Source organism: Balaenoptera acutorostrata, chromosome 2 (genome assembly GCF_949987535.1).
Source record: "Balaenoptera acutorostrata chromosome 2, mBalAcu1.1, whole genome shotgun sequence".
In the NCBI taxonomy this organism is placed as follows: Eukaryota; Metazoa; Chordata; class Mammalia; order Artiodactyla; family Balaenopteridae; genus Balaenoptera; species Balaenoptera acutorostrata.
Window position 1 is genome coordinate 153,846,222 of NC_080065.1, and position 18,875 is coordinate 153,865,096.

The window sequence follows — 18,875 nt, forward strand, 5'->3', positions numbered from 1 at the left end:
GCTTGAAAGATCAAGAAAATGAGAAGGCTCTCACAAAACGTGCTGGAAGCCTCCTCAGAATAGAAAAGTGAAGGTTTCTCAAAGGATTTAAAATAACCACGTGTAGACGTAATGAGAACATCGTCTTGTTTTACCAAAACCTTGAAAACCAGAATGACAGAGCATCCCTTGAAGGAGACGCTACAGCATAAATAAAGAGAAGTGTTGCATCTGGGAGCAGACAGGAAACTTTGAAATTCATGCCTTCCTACAGGCAGCAGAAAATAAACTTTTCAAGATCTAGATTGGCTCGTGTTTTTATTCATCTACTAAAAATTGATCGAGCACCAGACATCTGCTGGCACTCTTCCAGAGACTGGGGATACAGTGGTGAGGAAGACTTCATCTGGGCCCTTCAGGAAGGTACATGCCATTGGGGAAGCAGACAGTAAGACAGGCACAAACAAGATAGCTACTCAAAGGGATTAGTGCTGAGCGGATGAGAGGGCTGTGTCTGTACACCACTGCCATTAACCAGGAAGTGGGGTGGTCCTCAGGCTGCCAGGGAGGATAATCAAGTGATGGAGTGGGAAGGACTGATCAAGGAAGGCTTTCTGAGAAAGTGAGCTTTGAAAGGAAGCTTGAAAGACCTCAGAAGGAGGAGCCATGCAGATATCTCCGCTAAGAACATTTCAGACCAAGGGAAACACAATGAGAATACCCTGAGATGGAGAGAAGCCTGGCCTCTTTGAGGGACAGCAGAAAAGTACGGCGAAGCCTCAGGAGCAGAGTCAGTGGAGGCTGGGAGGAGGTGAGATAGGCCATAACGAGGTTCCGCGTCAGCCATGACGAGGGGCTGGATTACCGCTAAGTATAAAGGAAGTGGCAGATTTTAAGCAGAAGAGTAATGCGATTTGACTTGTGCTTGCAGACAGTGACTGGCTCCTGAGTGGAGGATGGATGTAAAGGGCCCAAGTGGAGAAGGGGAGACCTGTTTAGAGGCTGCTGGATGCTGTAGGTCAGGCGCAAGGTGATGCAGAGGAATAAGTGGCGAGAAGAGGATGGATTGGAGGCAGAAAGGAAATCGACTGAAGATGGATCAGGTGTGAGGGAAGGACAGGAACCCTGGTGAAGCCTAGTGAGGTGTATGGTGTGGCGCTCACCCAGATGCCACCCTCTGAAACTGGAGCACGCATCTCCCCTGCCAACAGATCTCAGCCAAGTCCCTCTCTGAGACTGAACTTCAGCTAGAGACTGGACTTCAGCTAAAGACAGCCACCCTGCGCCCAAGGTTACATCCCTGTGGACGGCCCACATCTAATGACTGGTCCAGGTGAGGTTATTAAGGCCCAAATCCTGCAGCCCAGATTGAAAGCACTTGCAGAGGCATCTCAGCTCCAGAGCTTGCCCTTTGCTACAGCATCCCTGTTCAGTGTCTCCCTCCGCCCAGCCTGCTTCTGTCACTCCCAAGAGCACTTGCTAATAGAGTTTCTGGATGCAGATGTTTCTTCCTAGAGTCTGCTTCCTGGGGATGGCACCTGTCCAGCTGATGGGTGATGGCTTCTTGAACCAATATGGGTGAAGCCTGAAGAGAAGGATAGTTTGGAGTGAAAATCAGGAGTTGTGTTTGCTCATGTTCACCTTAAGATGTCTAATTATATCCACATGCCGACGGAGTCATAGGTGCCATGTTAAGGGGTGGCTAGAATATTCTGGAGAAAACCCCCAAACCCTCAAGGCAGATGGCAAAGAAGACAGCCAGGCCTTTTCATCATAGAAGACTAGACTGAATTCCCATGAGTCTCTTCTACCGTAGTTATTTTCAAGTTTGAATGTTCCTAAATCTGCTTCCTTTGTTCACAGAGAAGATAAAGTTTAAAACCCTTTGTGTTTGGACTAAAATCCAAATTCCTTGCTCTCAAAACCATGCATAAAATAGTCTTCCATTGGGCCAACCTCTTCTTCCCACCACTTAGCCCCTGGATCACGACACAGTGATCCACACTGTTCTTCATTCACATCCTCAAAAATTCAATCTTTCCCACCTCAGGGCCTTTGCACATACGTTTCCTTTGCCTGGGATGCTCTTTTTCACCGTTTGATTACCCATTTCTTATCCTCAGACCTCCCCTTTCTGATCATCTCCTCAGAGAGGAGTGACCACACTAATGGAGTCCCACATTTTCTCTTAGTTCTTTGTTTCCTTCACAGTACTTCTCACACTTTGTAATTATTTCATGTATTTATTGGTTTACTCAGACTTGAGTTTTGTTTATTTGGTCTGTCTCTCCAATTAGAAATTCCACATGAGGGTAAGGACTTAATTCACCATTGTATCCATGTGCCCAATAAATATCGGTTGACTCATAACTTCATATTTTAGATATTATATTCTTTCCAAGGATGAGGAAAAAAATACAATACATACGTGTATTAAACACATCCTGTAGGCCAGCTTCTGTGCTCACAAATTATATTACCTCTTTCAGCCCTTCCAACAGTTCTGTAGTGTACATATTATTATTTACCCATCCTTTAGAGGAGGTATCTGAGGCTCAGAGAGATTATTTGGCATTCCCAACATCAAGCAACTACTCATGGAGTTGAGATTTCAATCCAGACATGCCTCACTCCAAAGCCTGTACATTTTCCATTAAACCGTGATTTGTGTGTTCCTTCAGCAGACATTTGTTTATTTATTTATTTATTTATTTTGGCTGTGTTGGGTCTCCATTTCTGTGCGAGGGCTTTCTCTAGTTGCGGCAAGCGGGGGCCACTCTTCATCGCGGTGCGCGGGCCTCTCACTATCGCGGCCTCTCTTGTTGCGGAGCACAGGCTCCAGATGCGCAGGCTCAGTAATTGTGGCTCACGGGCTTAGTTGCTCCGCGGCATGTGGGATCTTCCCAGACCAGGGCTCGAACCCCTGTCCTCTGCATTGGCAGGCAGACTCTCAACCACTGCACCACCAGGGAAGCCCACAGCAGACATTTGTGAACACCTACTATGAACAGAGAAGAATACTAGGAAGCAAAAGATTTAGGACCTGCCGTGGAGAAGCTTGTAATTTGACTGGAGAGACAAGGCAAACACAAAGGACAGATGTAATAGCGTGACGCAGAATATGATAAAGGGACATACTCTAAGGTTCCTTCCAGCTCGAAAATTCTTTGACTCTCTGAATGGTACAGGCAGTAAACACAGTGGGAGAAGTCATTCTGCTCCTTGATTGTATCTGATGGCATGCATTCTCTCTTCATCCACCTCTGGCTGCCAGTGAACACAAATGCAAGTCTGTTTCAGATGGCTGTCTCGACACTCCCATATTATAGTGTATGGTGGATTCAAGGTCAAGTCTGAAGTCAAAGTCAGAAGTCTTTGTTTTTTTCCTGTACTATATTAAGACTCTTACCAATTAACTTGAGAAAAGTCAACAAGTGAACAACTCGGGGCCGGGGGGTGGGGGGGGGGGTGCGGTTTGAGGGCAGGGGAAGACTCCTCATCTCATCCCAAAGACTCTGAAATGGATTTGCTCACAAAACACCAGCCTTCTTTAGTGACCTCCTGAGACCTTGCCTGTCACACTGAACAGTATATCATTTCATAGGGGGAAAAGAAAAACAAAGTCTTTCCATGAGAAAGGCTATGTTATATCACAGTGTGACGCTATTTAAATATCAAGCTTCTATTTAGAAAACGGAAGGCAATAAATTGAGTTGCTAATTATTCCAGCTGTGAGTATTTTTGGTATGACTGCACATTTTGAAGAGGGCAAAATAGAGGATCTTCCTGTTGTTCATGGCATATGCAAATGTAATGACGGTCCCCTCTGCTCTCAAAGGTTCAGGGATCAGAAACCTTGAAAGCCTATTTCTCATTGCATCAAAATTGGTTTGAGTCTAAGCTTAGGGACTCATGATATGAAATGGGCTTTTCATTTTACTAATTGGGTTATTGGCTGCTTCTTCAAACTTGGGAAGTAGCAGTTTTTTAAAACAGTTTTAAAGTTTTGTTTTTAAAGCAACAGTTCACTTCTCAACCCAAGCATAAATTCCCAACCGGAAGAGGAGAAGAAACATATTAGTAATGTCCTCCATCCCTTCCCTTCCTAATAAAATTATTTTTGAGGGGTGGAGCTGCTGGCAATGCTCGTCTCTGTGCTAATTTGGACAACGCATTCATTTTACAGATATTTTGAATGAGCTGGGCACTGCGTAGGTGAAAGAGATCTAGTAAATAGCAAGATATACATGATTCCTGCCTTCAAGCGATTAATAGCTACATTTATTGATCACTCACTGGACGTCAAGCTCAGTGTTAAGGCTTTCACATAAATAAATTCATCCAATCCCCCTAACAAGCCTATAAAGTATGTACTAGCCATCTTTCACTTTAAAGGTGAGGCTACAGGGACTTAGAGAGGGTAAGTAACTTGCCCAATGCCAGGATCCAAACCCTGGTTGTCCAAGTTCAGAATCTGTACACTCAATATCTTACTGCTTTCAAAAAGAATTAAATTAATAATAATAATAAGAGAATGTTTATATGTAGGGAAAAAGTCTGACTCTAAACATTAAATGTTTACCAGTCTCTCTCTCAGAGTACGGGAGACCTTTGCTTTCTGTTTTTTTTAACTTATATACTTGGTTTTTCTTTTATAATGTGTACCTCTTACATTTGCAAATAGGAAAATAAAGGCAGGACACTTAAAAGATTGCTTAGTTTTGCTCTTCAAAAAGTGGCTGGGGGGCTTCCCTGGGGGTCCAGTGGTTAAGACTTCGTGCTTCTAATGCAGGGGTGCGGGTTCGATCCCTGGTCGGGGAACTAAGATCCCACATGCTGCGCGGCACGGGTAAAAGATAAATAAATAAATAGTGTCTGAACAGTACAGTATCCAACGTCATCTTTCTCATTATCTCATGGTTTTTCCATCTCATCCTGGAAGCTTCTCTCTTTTTCTATTTTTTCTCTTTCTCTGCATGCTCTATGTGTCTCTCTCTCTCTCCCTTCTCTCTCTCTCTTTCTCCCTCCTTCTCTCTGTCTCTCTCTCTCTCTCTCCCTCTCATCTCACCCACCCTTCAAGTTTCCCTTCTACCACCACCATTCCTTCTCAGATTGGAGAGCATAATAGCGATGCCAGAAAGTGTGGTGGTTATTTAACCTCTCTCCAGCTAAATGTTTTATCATATCTCCTGAAAACCTAATTATAGCAACTTTACATGCTACAGTACCCTTTATGGGCTGCCTCTTTTTTTTTAATTTGTTTTTTTAATTTTTTCTTTTTTCCTTTACCATCTTTATTGGAGTATAATTGCTTTACAATGGTGTGTTTGTTTCTGCTGTATAACAAAGTGAATCAGCTATACGCATACATATATCCCCATATCCCCTCTCTCTGGCGTCTCCCTCCCACCCCCCTTATCCCACCCCTCTAGGTGGTCACAAAGCACCGAGCTGATCTCCCTGTGCTATGCGGCTGCTTCCCACTAGCTATCTATTTTACATTTGGTAGTGTATATATGTCAATGCCACTCTCTCACTTTGTTCCAGCTTACCCTTCCCCCTAAGTCAGAAAAAGAAAAACAAATACCGTATGCTAACGCATATATATGGGCTGCCTCTTTATTAAACTAACTCCTTTAGAGACAATAAACCTGGTGCTTCAAAGGGCATGGCCAGCACCAGTGAGATGAGATGGGATCTCCTGTACTGATCACCACCCCCCACTCCTGGTGCACTTCTGCCTCTCTCCTTTCTCTGGCTTTTTATCAAATTTCAGCAACAGCCTATATGATATTCAAAATCTTTCAGGGATTAATGGACGGCGTATCAATACTTTCATCCACTACTCTGAATACCCCTGAGTTTATTTTCTGGAGAAGTCAATTTTCTAGGTAGAGCAACAATCAATTCCTGGTTTCCCTGATAACCAGAGCTGCTTTTTTGCACACGGTGCTACCTGGAGACCATTCAAGGCATTCACTCGGTTTCAAGGAGAACGTTGGCTGCGGCTGACTTCATGAGCAAAGACAACAGCTGCACTGTTAGTCATTAGTCGTCCTGGTTAGTTGCAGGGTGCTCTGTGATGAGAGAGCAGGATCCAGATTGAGAGAGAGCGAGAGGAAGGAAACAAAAACTTGACCTCTATACAGTTGTTTCTCTAGTACATTTCTTTTTCGAAGCCCTGCTGGGATTTCACCCTGGGAATACAGCTAAACCAAGAAAAAAAGAGGGAGACTGCCTCTTAGGATCCCACTGGTTGCAAGCTGAAAAACAAAATGGTACTTGGTGTTAAGGGATTTTCCATATTTGTTTCTTTGGTAGGTTTTCAGGTTAATGAGTGAGTTTATTCACAAATGACTCAGGAGAGAAGGAAGAGAAATCTTTTGTTGGGGCCTCAAGTAATTTAGCCAGCCACTGCTTCTCAAAGCTTCTGCTCTAGATCAGTCAAGCTCCATCTCTATCGCAAGAATAAAATAAAAATGCACAGTGAAATATACAAGCAGCTCATGCAGCTCAATATCAAAAAACAAACAACCCAATCCAAAAATAGGCAGAAGACCTAAATAGACATTTCTCCAAAGAAGATACACGGATTGCCAACAAATACATGAAAGGATGCTCAACATCACCAATCATGAGAGAAATGCAAATCAAAACTACAATGAGGTATCACCTCACACCGGTCAGAATGGCCATCGTCAAAAAATCTACAAACAATAAATTCTGGAGAGGGTGTGGAGAGAAGGGAACCCTCTTGCACTGTTGGTGGGAATGTAAATTGAAACAGCCACTATGGAGAACAGTATGGAGGTTCCTTAAAAAACGAAAAATGGAGCTACCATATGACCCAGCAATCCCACTACTGGGCATATACCCTGAGAAAACCATCTTTCAAAAAGAGACATGTACCACAATGTTCACTGCAGCACTGTTTACAATAGCCAGGACATGGAAGCAACCTAAGTGTCCATCAACAGATGAATGGATAAAGAAGATGTGGCACAGATATACAATGGAATATTACTCAGCCATAAAAAGAAACGAAATTGAGTTATTTGTAGTGAGGTGGATGGACCTAGAGTCTGTCATACAGGGTGAAGTAAGTCAGAAAGAGAAAAACAAATACCGTATGCTAACCCATATATATGGAATCAAAAAAAAAAAAAAAAGGGTTCTGAAGAACCTAGGGGCAGGACAGGAATAAAGACACAGACGTAGAGAATGGACTTGAGGACACGGGGAGTGGGAAGGGTGAGCTGGGACGAAGTGAGAGAGTGGCATGGACATAAATACACTACCAAATGTAAAATAGATAGCTAGTGGGAAGCAGCCGCATAGCACAGGGAGATCAGCTCGGTGCTTTGTGACCACCTAGAGGGGTGGGATAGGGAGGGTGGGAGGGAGATGCAAGAGGGAGGAGATATGGGGATATATGTGTATGTATAGCTGATTCACTTTGTTATACAGCAGAAACTAATGCACCATTGTAAAGCAATTATACTCCAATAACGATGTTTTAAAAAAATGCATAGTGTTTTTTTTTTTTTTTTTTTTAAAGGCTTTGTGACTTTTTATTTATTTATTTATTTATTTATTTATTTATTTATTTATTTATTTTTGGCTGTGTTGGGTCTTCGGTTCGTGCGAGGGCTTTCTCCAGTTGCGGCAAGCGGGGGCCACTCTTCATCGCGGTGCGGGGACCGCTCTTCATCGCGGTGCGCGGGCCTTTCTCTATCGCGGCCCCTCCCGTCGCGGGGCACAGGCTCCAGACGCGCAGGCTCAGCAATTGTGGCTCACGGGCCCAGCTGCTCCGTGGCATGTGGGATCTTCCCAGACCAGGGCTCGAACCCGTGTCCCCTGCATTAGCAGGCAGATTCTCAACCACTGCGCCACCAGGGAAGCCCTGCATAGTGTTTTTAATTGATGGGGTCCTTCTTACATGGACGTGAGGCATGAGTTTCTTGTTTGTTAGACTTCTTTTTAAAATCTTCCATGGTTGTTTCATCAGAGAAAAATGTATGCCCTTAATTTTCTAAGCCAATCTGAAGCAAAAGCCTGGTTTGCCAAGATTCTGCCTCAAAACTGCATGCCTCTGCTGTCATGTAAAGCGCATGGGGGAATGGCTGTTAGGTTTGCATGCTCTCTCATAGTTTTTATTAAATAGTTTTGTTTTCACAAGAGGAAAAGTGGTGACGTGTACTAAAAAGATTGATAGTTTAGGGTGAAGTGATGATCACTTTATTCTAAGAACTCACTGGGACCAAGGGTACAGAACAGAGGACAGAGAGGGACCATCCTTCCTTAGCTTTACTACTCAATCCGACAGCCAGCCTCTGAGCCGCTAACCTGTGCCGAGCCAGATGCTCGGTCCCGGGACTGAAGCTTTGATGACCCACGTGGCTACGAAGGAAAGACGTATGCACACAAAAAAAGAAGTATTATTTTTTTGTGCAACATCAAGGACTGATTTTCTCTCTCCCCTCAAGTGTTAGCAAACTCCAAGGACAGCACTTTGGGGGCCCCTCATTTGCCTTTCCTTTCCGAGGCACAAGTGGCCAATTCTGAGAGCAATTGAGTTGTGCTTGAAAAATGTCAAGTGCATTTGGAAACTACACATTTCTGCTGATGCCTGGAGTCCTGCGCTGAGCTACTTCCATGGTCGACTGCTGGGAGGATGTTCAGTTGGGGCATCACAAATGATCCCTTGGAGCACCCTCAGCCTGCCCCTGAGGGGGAAAAGCTGTCTTAATAGCCAGTTCAGGAAAAATCCGGAGAAGTTCCCTAAGCCTTCCGGGTCCTCCCATTGACCATCTGGCCAGACCATCACCTTGTGGGTCTTGCTTCATTTTATTTATCTTTATTCCTGCTTCATGTGACTGCGACCTTTGGGTGAATCAGAGCTTGCATTTTTTCAGCTTGTTACTATGAAAATTTTCAAACATTCAGAAAAGTTGGAAGAATAGTACTACATAAGAAAAACCACCTAGTTTCAATAATTGCTATCGTTTTGCTACATGTGCCTTATATATCTATATAGAGAGAGATCTTTTGGCTGAGTCATTTGAAAATAAGTTTTGACATGATGTTTCACTCTTAAACACATCAGCGTTCAAAACTTGCATTTTAAAAAATATATCTAGTAACCGTCTAGTGTGTTGTGGATAAGTCAGACGTGTTTGAAAGTTGCAAATATGGTTAGGGTAGAGTTTCTTAAACTTTATCATACATTAGAATCACTTAGGAAGCTTCTTCACCAATACTCTCCCAGACCCCAGGCCTAGGTCTGGATGCAGCCCAGGAATTTGTACTTTTCTAGCAGAGCCTTCAAGTGATCCTAAAGCAGGTATTTATGGGACGTAATCTAAAGATCGCTTCTTTAGAATCTTTCTTTTTTTATTTGCTGAATGTAATCTTCTAGAGATTCGTAACACCAGGGTGTAACTGTATTGTGTGAGGAGTCTATGTATCTTTGGTACTCTGGTTTAATAATTCTAAGGACCAGAAACTAGAAACAAGGGGTGTGATAACTAAATGAGTTTCATTTAAGAGTGATCATTAGAGACACCACAATACTGATGAGCGGCCTGAGAGATGTATCCTGAAAAAGATAATACAGTGCCAAAAAGTATACAGGTTGTTTTTGGTCTGTGGCAGGATCTGGCCTTGTATGTATAAATACAGACACTTGCCTGTATGAACTATGCAAACTTATAAATCTGTTTGGAAAATAAGAGTCAACATGGCAGAAGGAATCCTAATTTCAAAATTCAAAATGTTCACAGTATTGTCCTTTTAGCATTCATGATTTTGGCCTTGGGAACGTTGCAGGTCTTTCACTCAACAAAGATGTGTTGACTTCCTTCTTTGTGCCAGGCTCTATTCTAGATGTTAGGATACGGTGATGAACACATCAGACAAACCTGATTATTTTGGACTTCATAGAAATTCAGTTCTAATGATGGAGGCAGAGAGTAAATAGCACAAATGCATATACCCTGAAGAAGAATAAAGCAGTTATAACAGGATAGAGAATGACAGAGAAAAAAGTAAGGGAGGCAGGAAAGATCTCTCTGGGAAAGTGACTCTGGAACAGAATGTTGAACGATATGAAGAAACAAATTGTGCAGATATTTCCAGGCAAAGAGAACAGCAAGTGCAAAGGCCCTGAGGCAGGAATGTGTTGGATGTGATATGATGAGGACTAGCAAAAGGACAGTGTAACTCATGGAGGGGAGGAGGATAAAGTGGAGGAAGATACAGTTGGAGAGGTGGCCAGAGGGCAGATCATGCAGGGAATTGTAGGCCATGGGAAGGATTTCTGATTTTATTCTAAGTATTATTGGAAGCCTTTTCTTTTTCTTTCCTTCTTTCTTTCCTTCCCTCCTTCCCTTCCCCTCCCTCCCTCCCTCCTTCCTTCCTTCCTGCCTGCCTTTCTCTTTCTTTCTTTCTTTCTTTCTTTCTTTCTTTCTTTCTTTCTTTCTTTATTTCTTCCTTCCTTCCTTCCTTTCTTTCTTTCTTTCTTTCTTTCTTTCTTTCTTTCAGAAGGGGATGGTGATGACATGTGACATAATCTGACTTTCTTTTTAGAAGGAAGTATGAAAAATAGATTGGATTGTCAAGGGGACAGTGTTAGGATCTCATGAAGCAATCCCATATACAGTTAAGTCCCTACATACGAACGAGTTCCATTCTGAGAGCTCTTTCATAAGTCCAATTTGTTGGTAAGTCCAGCAAAGTTAGCCTGGGTACCCAACTAACACAATCGGCTATATAGTACTGTACTGTAATAGGTTTATAATACTATTCACACAAATCATACATAAAAAGAACAAACACAAAAAATAAAGCATTTTTAATCTTATGGTACAGTACCTTGAAGAGTACAGTAGTACAGTACAATAGCTGGCATACAGGGGCTGGCATTGAGTGAACAGGCAAGAAGAGTTACTGACTGGAGGAGGGAGAGGAGGTGGGAGATGGTAGAAATGAAGGATTGTCAGCAATAGGAGACGGAGGGCAAACTGCAGTTTCACTCACACCTGACGTTGATGGCACAGGTTCTGGGCTTGAAATAAAGATACTATACTATTGTACTCTCTACAGTATTGTACAGTAAAGTACACAAAAGCACAACCACTTGTAGAGGATGCATGCGTGTCACAACGTACGCGAGACACGTGAACTAACTTACGTGATTGGACATGCAAACACGTTCGCACCTTTGAAAGTTCACAACTTGAAGGTTCGTATGTAGGAGACTTACTATATAAGAAATAATAATCATATTCTTCTATTATTTCTTATAAACGAGTGCATTAAAAAATAACTAAAGTCAATTTAAACTTCTTAATCTTCATCTTGTGATTTCTCTAGTGTTGCTACAACATTCCTGTTTTCAGTTTATTGATTCTGTCCACAAATATGACTGATGTTGAGGCCCTGATGTTTAGATTCTGGAAGTACCAAGATAGTAATGCCACTGTCAAGTGTAAATTTGGTTTGGGACAGACACATTAAACATATTTACATAACATAACATAGTATATAATATGTTATATATTATTTATATACGTATTGTTTGTATATACATATATATATATGCATACACACACACACATATATAGACACACATATATATATAAACAAGTATATAAATAGCTTCTTGAGTGCACAGAGTGATGGGGTGCTTGGGGTTGGGGGGAATGTTGGAATAGGTTTCCGAGATGGGTCGTTGGAAGGTGAGTAGGAGTTGGGTGGGGTGGGATGGGTGGGAAAGAACAAGAAAAGCCATTCCAGAAAGCATTACACATCATCCACAAAGGCACAGTGGCATGAACAGACTAGTTAAGGAGCACTGTGTCTGTTTGGTGTGGCTGAAGTATGGAGTTCATGGGAGCTGGAAGCCTAAGGTTGGAGATGAGGATAAAAAGGCTGAGTAGTGGTTGTCAGAGTGTGGTCCCGTATTGAGATTTGGGTTTCCTCTTCTAAGTACTGGAGAATCCATAGGAATTTATAAGTGAGGGCATGATGGAATTCGTGGTTTGGGAAGAGAAGGAGCAGAGAGATGAAGGAGAGGGTTGGTGGGAGAAGTTTTCAGAAATAAAATGAAAGGGACCTTTAACCCATCGTGTAGGAGAAGATGAGGGAAAGGAGGAGGTGAAGATGACGATTGTGTCCTAGACGACTGGGAATAACAGGAGTCAGGAGGAGTGTGATTAGGGAGGGGAAGGAAAAGAGTCCGTGTTTGGTTGTAACTTGCTCAAGAGAGTTAAGGAATGTAGAGGAAGAGATGCCCAATACACACTTGGAATGTGGGTCTCAGGAAAGAACTTGAGCTAGAAATGGAGATCTGGGGACTCCAGCCCCATCAGTGATGGCTGAAGCCAGGGGAATGGGTGAGATCTCTGTTGGAGTGAAAACTCATTAATGATGGCTTACAATGTCTGTATATTCCTGTAAGTTTGATTCCCTATTTTTACTACCCACTCTTGGAGAATTGTCCAAGAAGTCAACTTGAAGTAGTTCTCAGTCAAATCCCAGAGTTCTTCCACCACCCTGGCTTTCTGGTGTGTATATGCTCTAGCTTAACTATAAGGCAGTGGACCGTTATTTAGTGATTTGGAGAACTCTTCAGGTGTTTGCTCAACATTTGTCAAGCTTTAAATGTAAAACTCATGTTTCAGGCTCCTTATGTTCTCTGAAGAATTTAGAATCAAGGCTATTTGTAGGGCATCGAGCACTTACGATGAAACACACCCTTGGTTAAGCGCTCGTCCTACATGATGGTGTGTAATCCCCACAACAACCTGTGCTGTTATTACTCCCACTTTACTCCGTTTTACGGATGAGGAGATGGAGGCTGTCAGGAGCCATGTCAGGTAACTTACACGAGCTTCCTTGTCCAGGAACGGCCCTGCCAAGACTCCGATCCAGGTGAATCTTGCTCCAAAGTGCCTCCTTTAGACACATCGCCTACTGCCTCCTCTTCCAAAGGCTCTTTTTATCAGGAGCATTCAAAGACATCTATTGGACAAGGAGTACAAACCTTATTTATAGAATCAAACCTCTTGGCTGTGTTCAGATCATTGAACATTCTTATAGCACAAATAAAGTTTTACGTATTGGTTGTTTATTTTGATGTTAGCCATGCTAAATAATTCACTAATCAGCTACTCATTTTCTGACATGGTTGTTAGTGATCTCAGGCTCCTTTGATCTTTGTCAAGGATTAAAATACTTGCAAAGTTTTATCTGGAAGCAGCCAAGATACAAATATTTGTAAGGACAGCGATCTTGCCTCAGGATCCCACTGGGAAAGCCTGCTAACCACCATATGCAAGGAGAATGTGGTGTAGTAAGTCCAGTTAGAGCTTTTAGCGTCAGGAAGACCGGAGTTTAAGGCCCAGTGACCCCGCATGCTGACTCTGGGCTTCGGTTTTCTTGTTTGTAAAACTAAGGTAAAAACAGTATTCACTTCCATAGGGTCAACGTGAGATTTAGTTTCAAGTAAAACATTTAGCATTATGACACATAGTGTGTGGGGTCCATAAATATAATTGCACCTCATGAAAACTTGAAGGGAAAGGAAATACCTGTATAGCATTTTAAAATCTTAGAATTGAAACTGAGTAAATTCGTAAAACAATGAGGGAGCTTCATTTATTCATTCAAGTCGCCCCTACATGCTGAACTGGAGTTGGGTCCTGGGACCATAAAGATGAACAAGGTACAAAATAAGACACAGCCCCCAGCTTCCACCTGCTCAGACTCTAGACTCTACTGAACCCGTGCTTTGAAATCCGCTAGATATTTTCCGGAAGACGAGTCATCATTTTAAACACGGTGTGGCACGGCACCTTTAAAGTTTCATAAATGGCACACGTAAGAGGGAGAAGATCTATTGTGGGAAAATTGATGGTCTTTGATGTGTCCTTAGAGTGACAGTCTCCTGACCCCTGAGGAAGGGTTCTATTAAGGGTCAACAGTACAGCGCATTATCCTGTTGACATACCATAGTTCTAGACAAGGGGCACCTTGTTCAATTGGCAGACAAAGATATTTCCAAAGAAAGAACTGTGATCTCGAAAGCAAACTTGTGGTTACCAAAGGGGAAAGGGAGAGGTGGGGGGAGAGATAAATTAGAAGTTTGGGATTAACAGATATACACTACTATATATAAAATAGATAAACAACAAGGATTTACTGTATAGCACGGGGAACTATGTTCAATGTCTTGTAATAACCTATAATGGAAAATAATCTGAAAAAGAATATATACACGTATACATACATTTAGATATGTATGTATATATATAATCACTGTGCTGTACACCTGAAACTAACACAACATTGTAAATCAACTATACTTCAATTTAAAAAAAAAAAAAAAGGATGCGGGAAAAAAAAAATGACCTAGAGGGGTGGTCTCAGAACAGGAGGCAAGTGAAGGGGGAAAGCAGCCCAGATAGAAGGCTCAAGAGAGACAGTTTAGGATGACACTTAGGAGCACAGACTTCAGTATAAGACAGAGCTCCGGGTTTAAATCCTTGAACGGTTGCTTGACTTTGCCAAACCTGATTTCTCATATCTTAAATGGGGATATTATAATATTTAGTTTGTAAATAGTTGTGACAATATATTTCAAGTGCCTTTTTTTTTGATTGACATACAGTTGATTTACAATGTTAATTTCTGCTGTACAGCAAAGCGATTCAGTTATACATACATATATTCTTTTTCATATTCTTTTCCACTATGGTTTATCCCAGGATATTGAATATGGTTCCCTGGGCTATACAGTAGGACCTTGTTGTTTATCCATCCTATATATAATAGTTTGCATCTGCTAATCCCAAACTCCCACTCCATCCCTCCCCTATCCCTCCCCTACCCCTCCCCGCCCTTGGCAACCACAAGTCTGTCCTTCAAGTGCCTTTAAATAATAGGTCCTAATACCTGATAGAGCTCAGTATCATCTTCACCATCATAATGGCCAGCATCTCTGAGTGAGCAACAGTAACTCAGTTTCCATATTTGCTCTGCATATGTTGCAGGATTATTGTGGAAGATAAAATCCAGAGGTATATGTGAAAACATGAAATGATGTGAGTTGATGGAATTCGTTTATGTCACCATCAAATGTAACATTCGCCCGTTTGCCCATGACAGGGTTGGGTAGATAATCAGGACTATATTAGTGCTATAGAAAGCAGAGTGGGGGAATAAAAGAAGCTGGATGGTCCTCAATAGCCACGATATGGATCCTGACCCTTTTCCTTTCCCTGGCAGGCACTTCCTCTTTAAGACATCCTCGGGAAGCACACCCCTGTTTAGCAGCTCCTCTCCGGGATACCCTTTGACCTCAGGAACCGTTTACACACCACCACCCCGCCTGCTGCCCCGGAATACCTTCTCCAGGAAGGCCTTCAAGCTGAAGAAGCCCTCCAAATACTGCAGCTGGAAATGCGCCGCCCTGTCGGCCATCGCTGCGGCCCTCCTCTTGGCCATCCTGCTGGCGTATTTCATAGGTAAGTCAGGGCGGCTGTGAGCAGGTGGGGGCGAGATCGCCGACTTGTGAATGTAGAGGGAGGGCCTCTGTTGTCTGTACCGTTGGCTTGTTGGCTCCCGAAAGAGGTAAAAATGAGTGATGGATGGGAGTGCTTTTTTCCTCCTGAAATCCATTTCAATCTGATGAGTTTCTCCTTCATGATTCTAAATGACATTTATCAGAAGTGAAATTAAGCATCCTTAGTGTATTCTCTCTTGGAGATAAGTTGAAAATTGTCATTCCTGCCAACCCATCCCTCACTCCTCAAGTAGCCTTCTGGTCTCCTCCATCTTGGATTTTAACCCAGGTCTGTGCTCTGAAATTCACGCAGCATTGGTTAGCTTCAGACAAAAACCAAATAGAAGAAGAAAAGCAATCAGCATGCCTAGAACATCATGATTGGATGGAAAGCCAAAGTAGCTAGATGATTTTTAGAGCTGGAGAACAGAAACAGGATAGAGAGGCTAGAGCGCCCAACCAGGTCTTCGTAGGGAATCAGGTCACCCAGACCCAGTGGATGTTGCCCAAGTCCCCTCCTTTGCCTCTGTCCCTTTAGCCTCAACTCTCATCTCACGTGCTGCTGAATCTGAGTCAGGTTCACCTCCCACACCAGCTGTGATTCTGGGTGGGAGCTCAGGGTATGACTTAGGATAGCAGATTGGTGAAGTTGTTGGGGTGTCTTTCTTTGAATGCCAGGGATGTTGATTTGCATCCGTGGGATGTGGCCTTGTAACTATGGGAAGCAGCAGATGCCAAGAGTTCAGGGACAGGGTGCCCCGTGCACTGGAGCGTCCTGGGCTAGACACAAAGCCTGCTCGCAGCTCCTGGCCGCAACCAAGTGCCCTCAGCACTGCTACTTTGTCACCTGAACTTGCTAGCGGCAGATCTCCTGGCCCAGGCCGAGGCCACGGTGACGTTTGTTAAAGTTTATTTGAAACACTTGATGGTTCTGGCTCGGTCTCAGGGCCGCTCTGTCAGGCCTCCCCAGTTTGGCTGTGCCACGTTGCAAAGCAAACCTATAAAACAGCAGCAAAAAGAGACCGGCTCTAAATCAGCTCGTAACACTTATGCTGAAACCCTTCCCATTTACAAGAGGGAAAATAAAAAGCAACCCTAACCATTCTGGTTTTGCCCTTTCTCCCGGTGTAAGCCCTCCCTTCTCTCTCACACTTCCTTCATCCTCAGGCAGCCAGCAAGAGAATAAGCTGGTCCAGAACTTCCCAGACCATTGTGCCCAAGCTTGCCTGATAGCAGAGGATGGTGACCGTGCTCCCCCAGAGATCTGGGGCCCTGCCCAAGGCAAACCATGACGGGCCAAAAACTGATATGAGGTTTTCACTCTCTCCCATAATGCTGCTATGCTCATCTTAATACAGAAAAAGACGTTTTTACAGTCCTTGTCAGTTGCATCTCTCAGGAATGGCCTCCAGAAGTAAGAAAATTGACACTCCAGGGAAAGGCACCTTGTCTACCTGGGGCTTTGCAAACACCTTTGTGCTCTAAACCCCAGCTCTACATGTGGGCTGAGGTCAGATACCCACACACCCCTGGCTGAAGGTCATGTCTGCTTCTCACTTACCTCTTGATGAAGGATGGAGTCATGGATTGACTCGAGGAGGGGGAAGGGCATCTGTTGCACCCTCAGTCACTTGAGTGGAATCTTTTGTATCATTAGAGGTAGTCTTGTGTGCTTCCCCAGGTAGCTGTTGGGGAGGAGAAGGGGAGGGGTTGGTGGAAGCAAATTGAACATGCCTTTGGGGTCCTTGCCTGATTCAGCTTTGTGTCAGAAACTTCAAAAAGGGTCCACGAGCTCACCTCTCAGGCGTAATGTTCTGCTGGGCCGGTGGGCACCATGGGGAGCCCAAATGTAGAAATTGAGGCACTGCCTGCCTCTGCCAATACCGTCCCTTGTGGACCTCCTTCACCACTCGCAGGAGAGAGATAGATGGCTAGTGCCTGATTTATCGAGCTTGATAGTTAAAATATAATAGCTTTCTGTAGGGTGATCATGGAAAACCCTGTAGCGAGAGTTTAATGTTTTAATTGGGTGTGTAACTTGTAAATGATGGATTAGGAAACATATTTATCCTCAGTCTGGAGGCTACTGGAAGCTGGACCCGAGCATCTTAGGATGGCTTATTAGTTTATAATCCATCATTTCCTATTATGAATGCTTTAGGTAAGATTATGCTTCGACCCTGGAGTACTGAAGAATTGTTTATGACTCAAAATGAGTGATGGAATGGGCCGATTCACCCAGCAGTAGTGGCGGTGCATGTAGGGCTACAGGGCTGCTTTCCAGAGGTGATGATGGGTCTGCAAGCATGGTGAGGGGTCACGATCTGGAGGGCTGATCTTGACCCCAGTGATCCCTTTCTCCTTAACTTTAACCAAGTTGTTTTCTTTCTGGGTCTTGGTTTCCTAAGTAGAACCTGGGAGTATGATGGTTATTGACGTTCAGAAACTCCAAAGTATGGTGAGGATTAATTAATGTGTATAAATCAATTTAAAGATGAAAGGCAGTATATTATTTATTACGGAGCTGCAGGGACACAAACAGTGCATTGAAAACACAGAGAAAAGTGCCGTCAGGAGCAACACGTGATTGTGCCTACCTAGAAGACAAGCCATCAGGGAGAACAGAAGGACAACATAAAAATCAAAGGCTTCCTGTTAAGGAGGCCAAAGTTTTTAAGGCCTGAGCCCACACTAGCTCGTACATGACCCTGTGTTCCACTAGAACATGACAGGTCCTGAAAATGAAGCGTCTACTGCAGGCCATTTATAGACAGGCACTGGGTTCAGGCCTGCCAGGAACTGTGACAAATAGGCCAAATTATCTTCCTTGCATGTTGAAACCTGCATGAAGTCTTTCCAGAAATGAGCAATTTGGAAACGTTCAGCCCCATGACAAATTCTTCCATAGACCCAGCCTGTGGGTGGGTGTAAATCAGCATACACCAGCCCTCTGGCAAAATGGAAGACGTGAGCCTTTACCAGTTCAGGAGAGATCCCCCAGTTCCTGTTCCCACAGCTGAGGTCAGAGATCTTTTATGATACACTCTTCCAGCAGATTCTCCCGATGCCAAATTCTCCCAGTGTACAAGACATCCTAAAATGAATTCCTCTGAAAAGCTGCACAAACCACTAGGAGACTGTTTTGTGCGTTACTCAGCCCCTGGCCCAAATGGTTCCTAGGGAAGACGGGTTTAGAAGAATTTGGCTGTGAAACGCAAGAGAGCTTCCTGCTCAGGAAGTTGTCTGTTATCCTTGGGCAGCTCAAGTACTTTCATTGCCTGCAACGCCAGAAATCCCTCTGGATCCCTAAGTTTCTAAATCACGTCACCAG

The 18,875-nt window shown here is 43.5% G+C and overlaps 1 protein-coding gene across 11 annotated transcripts in view; it reads left to right on the forward strand.

Moving 5' to 3' along the window:
• TENM2 (teneurin transmembrane protein 2) overlaps window positions 1-18,875 on the forward strand; it is a 1,017,264-nt gene that overhangs the window by 721,668 nt on the left and 276,721 nt on the right. For all 11 annotated transcript variants that reach the window (XM_007171390.3, XM_007171391.3, XM_057541632.1 and 8 more), the window contains one exon: window positions 15,268-15,506. In XM_007171390.3, coding sequence (XP_007171452.2) covers window positions 15,268-15,506 — 239 coding nt within the window. The remainder of the gene's footprint in view (window positions 1-15,267; window positions 15,507-18,875) is intronic.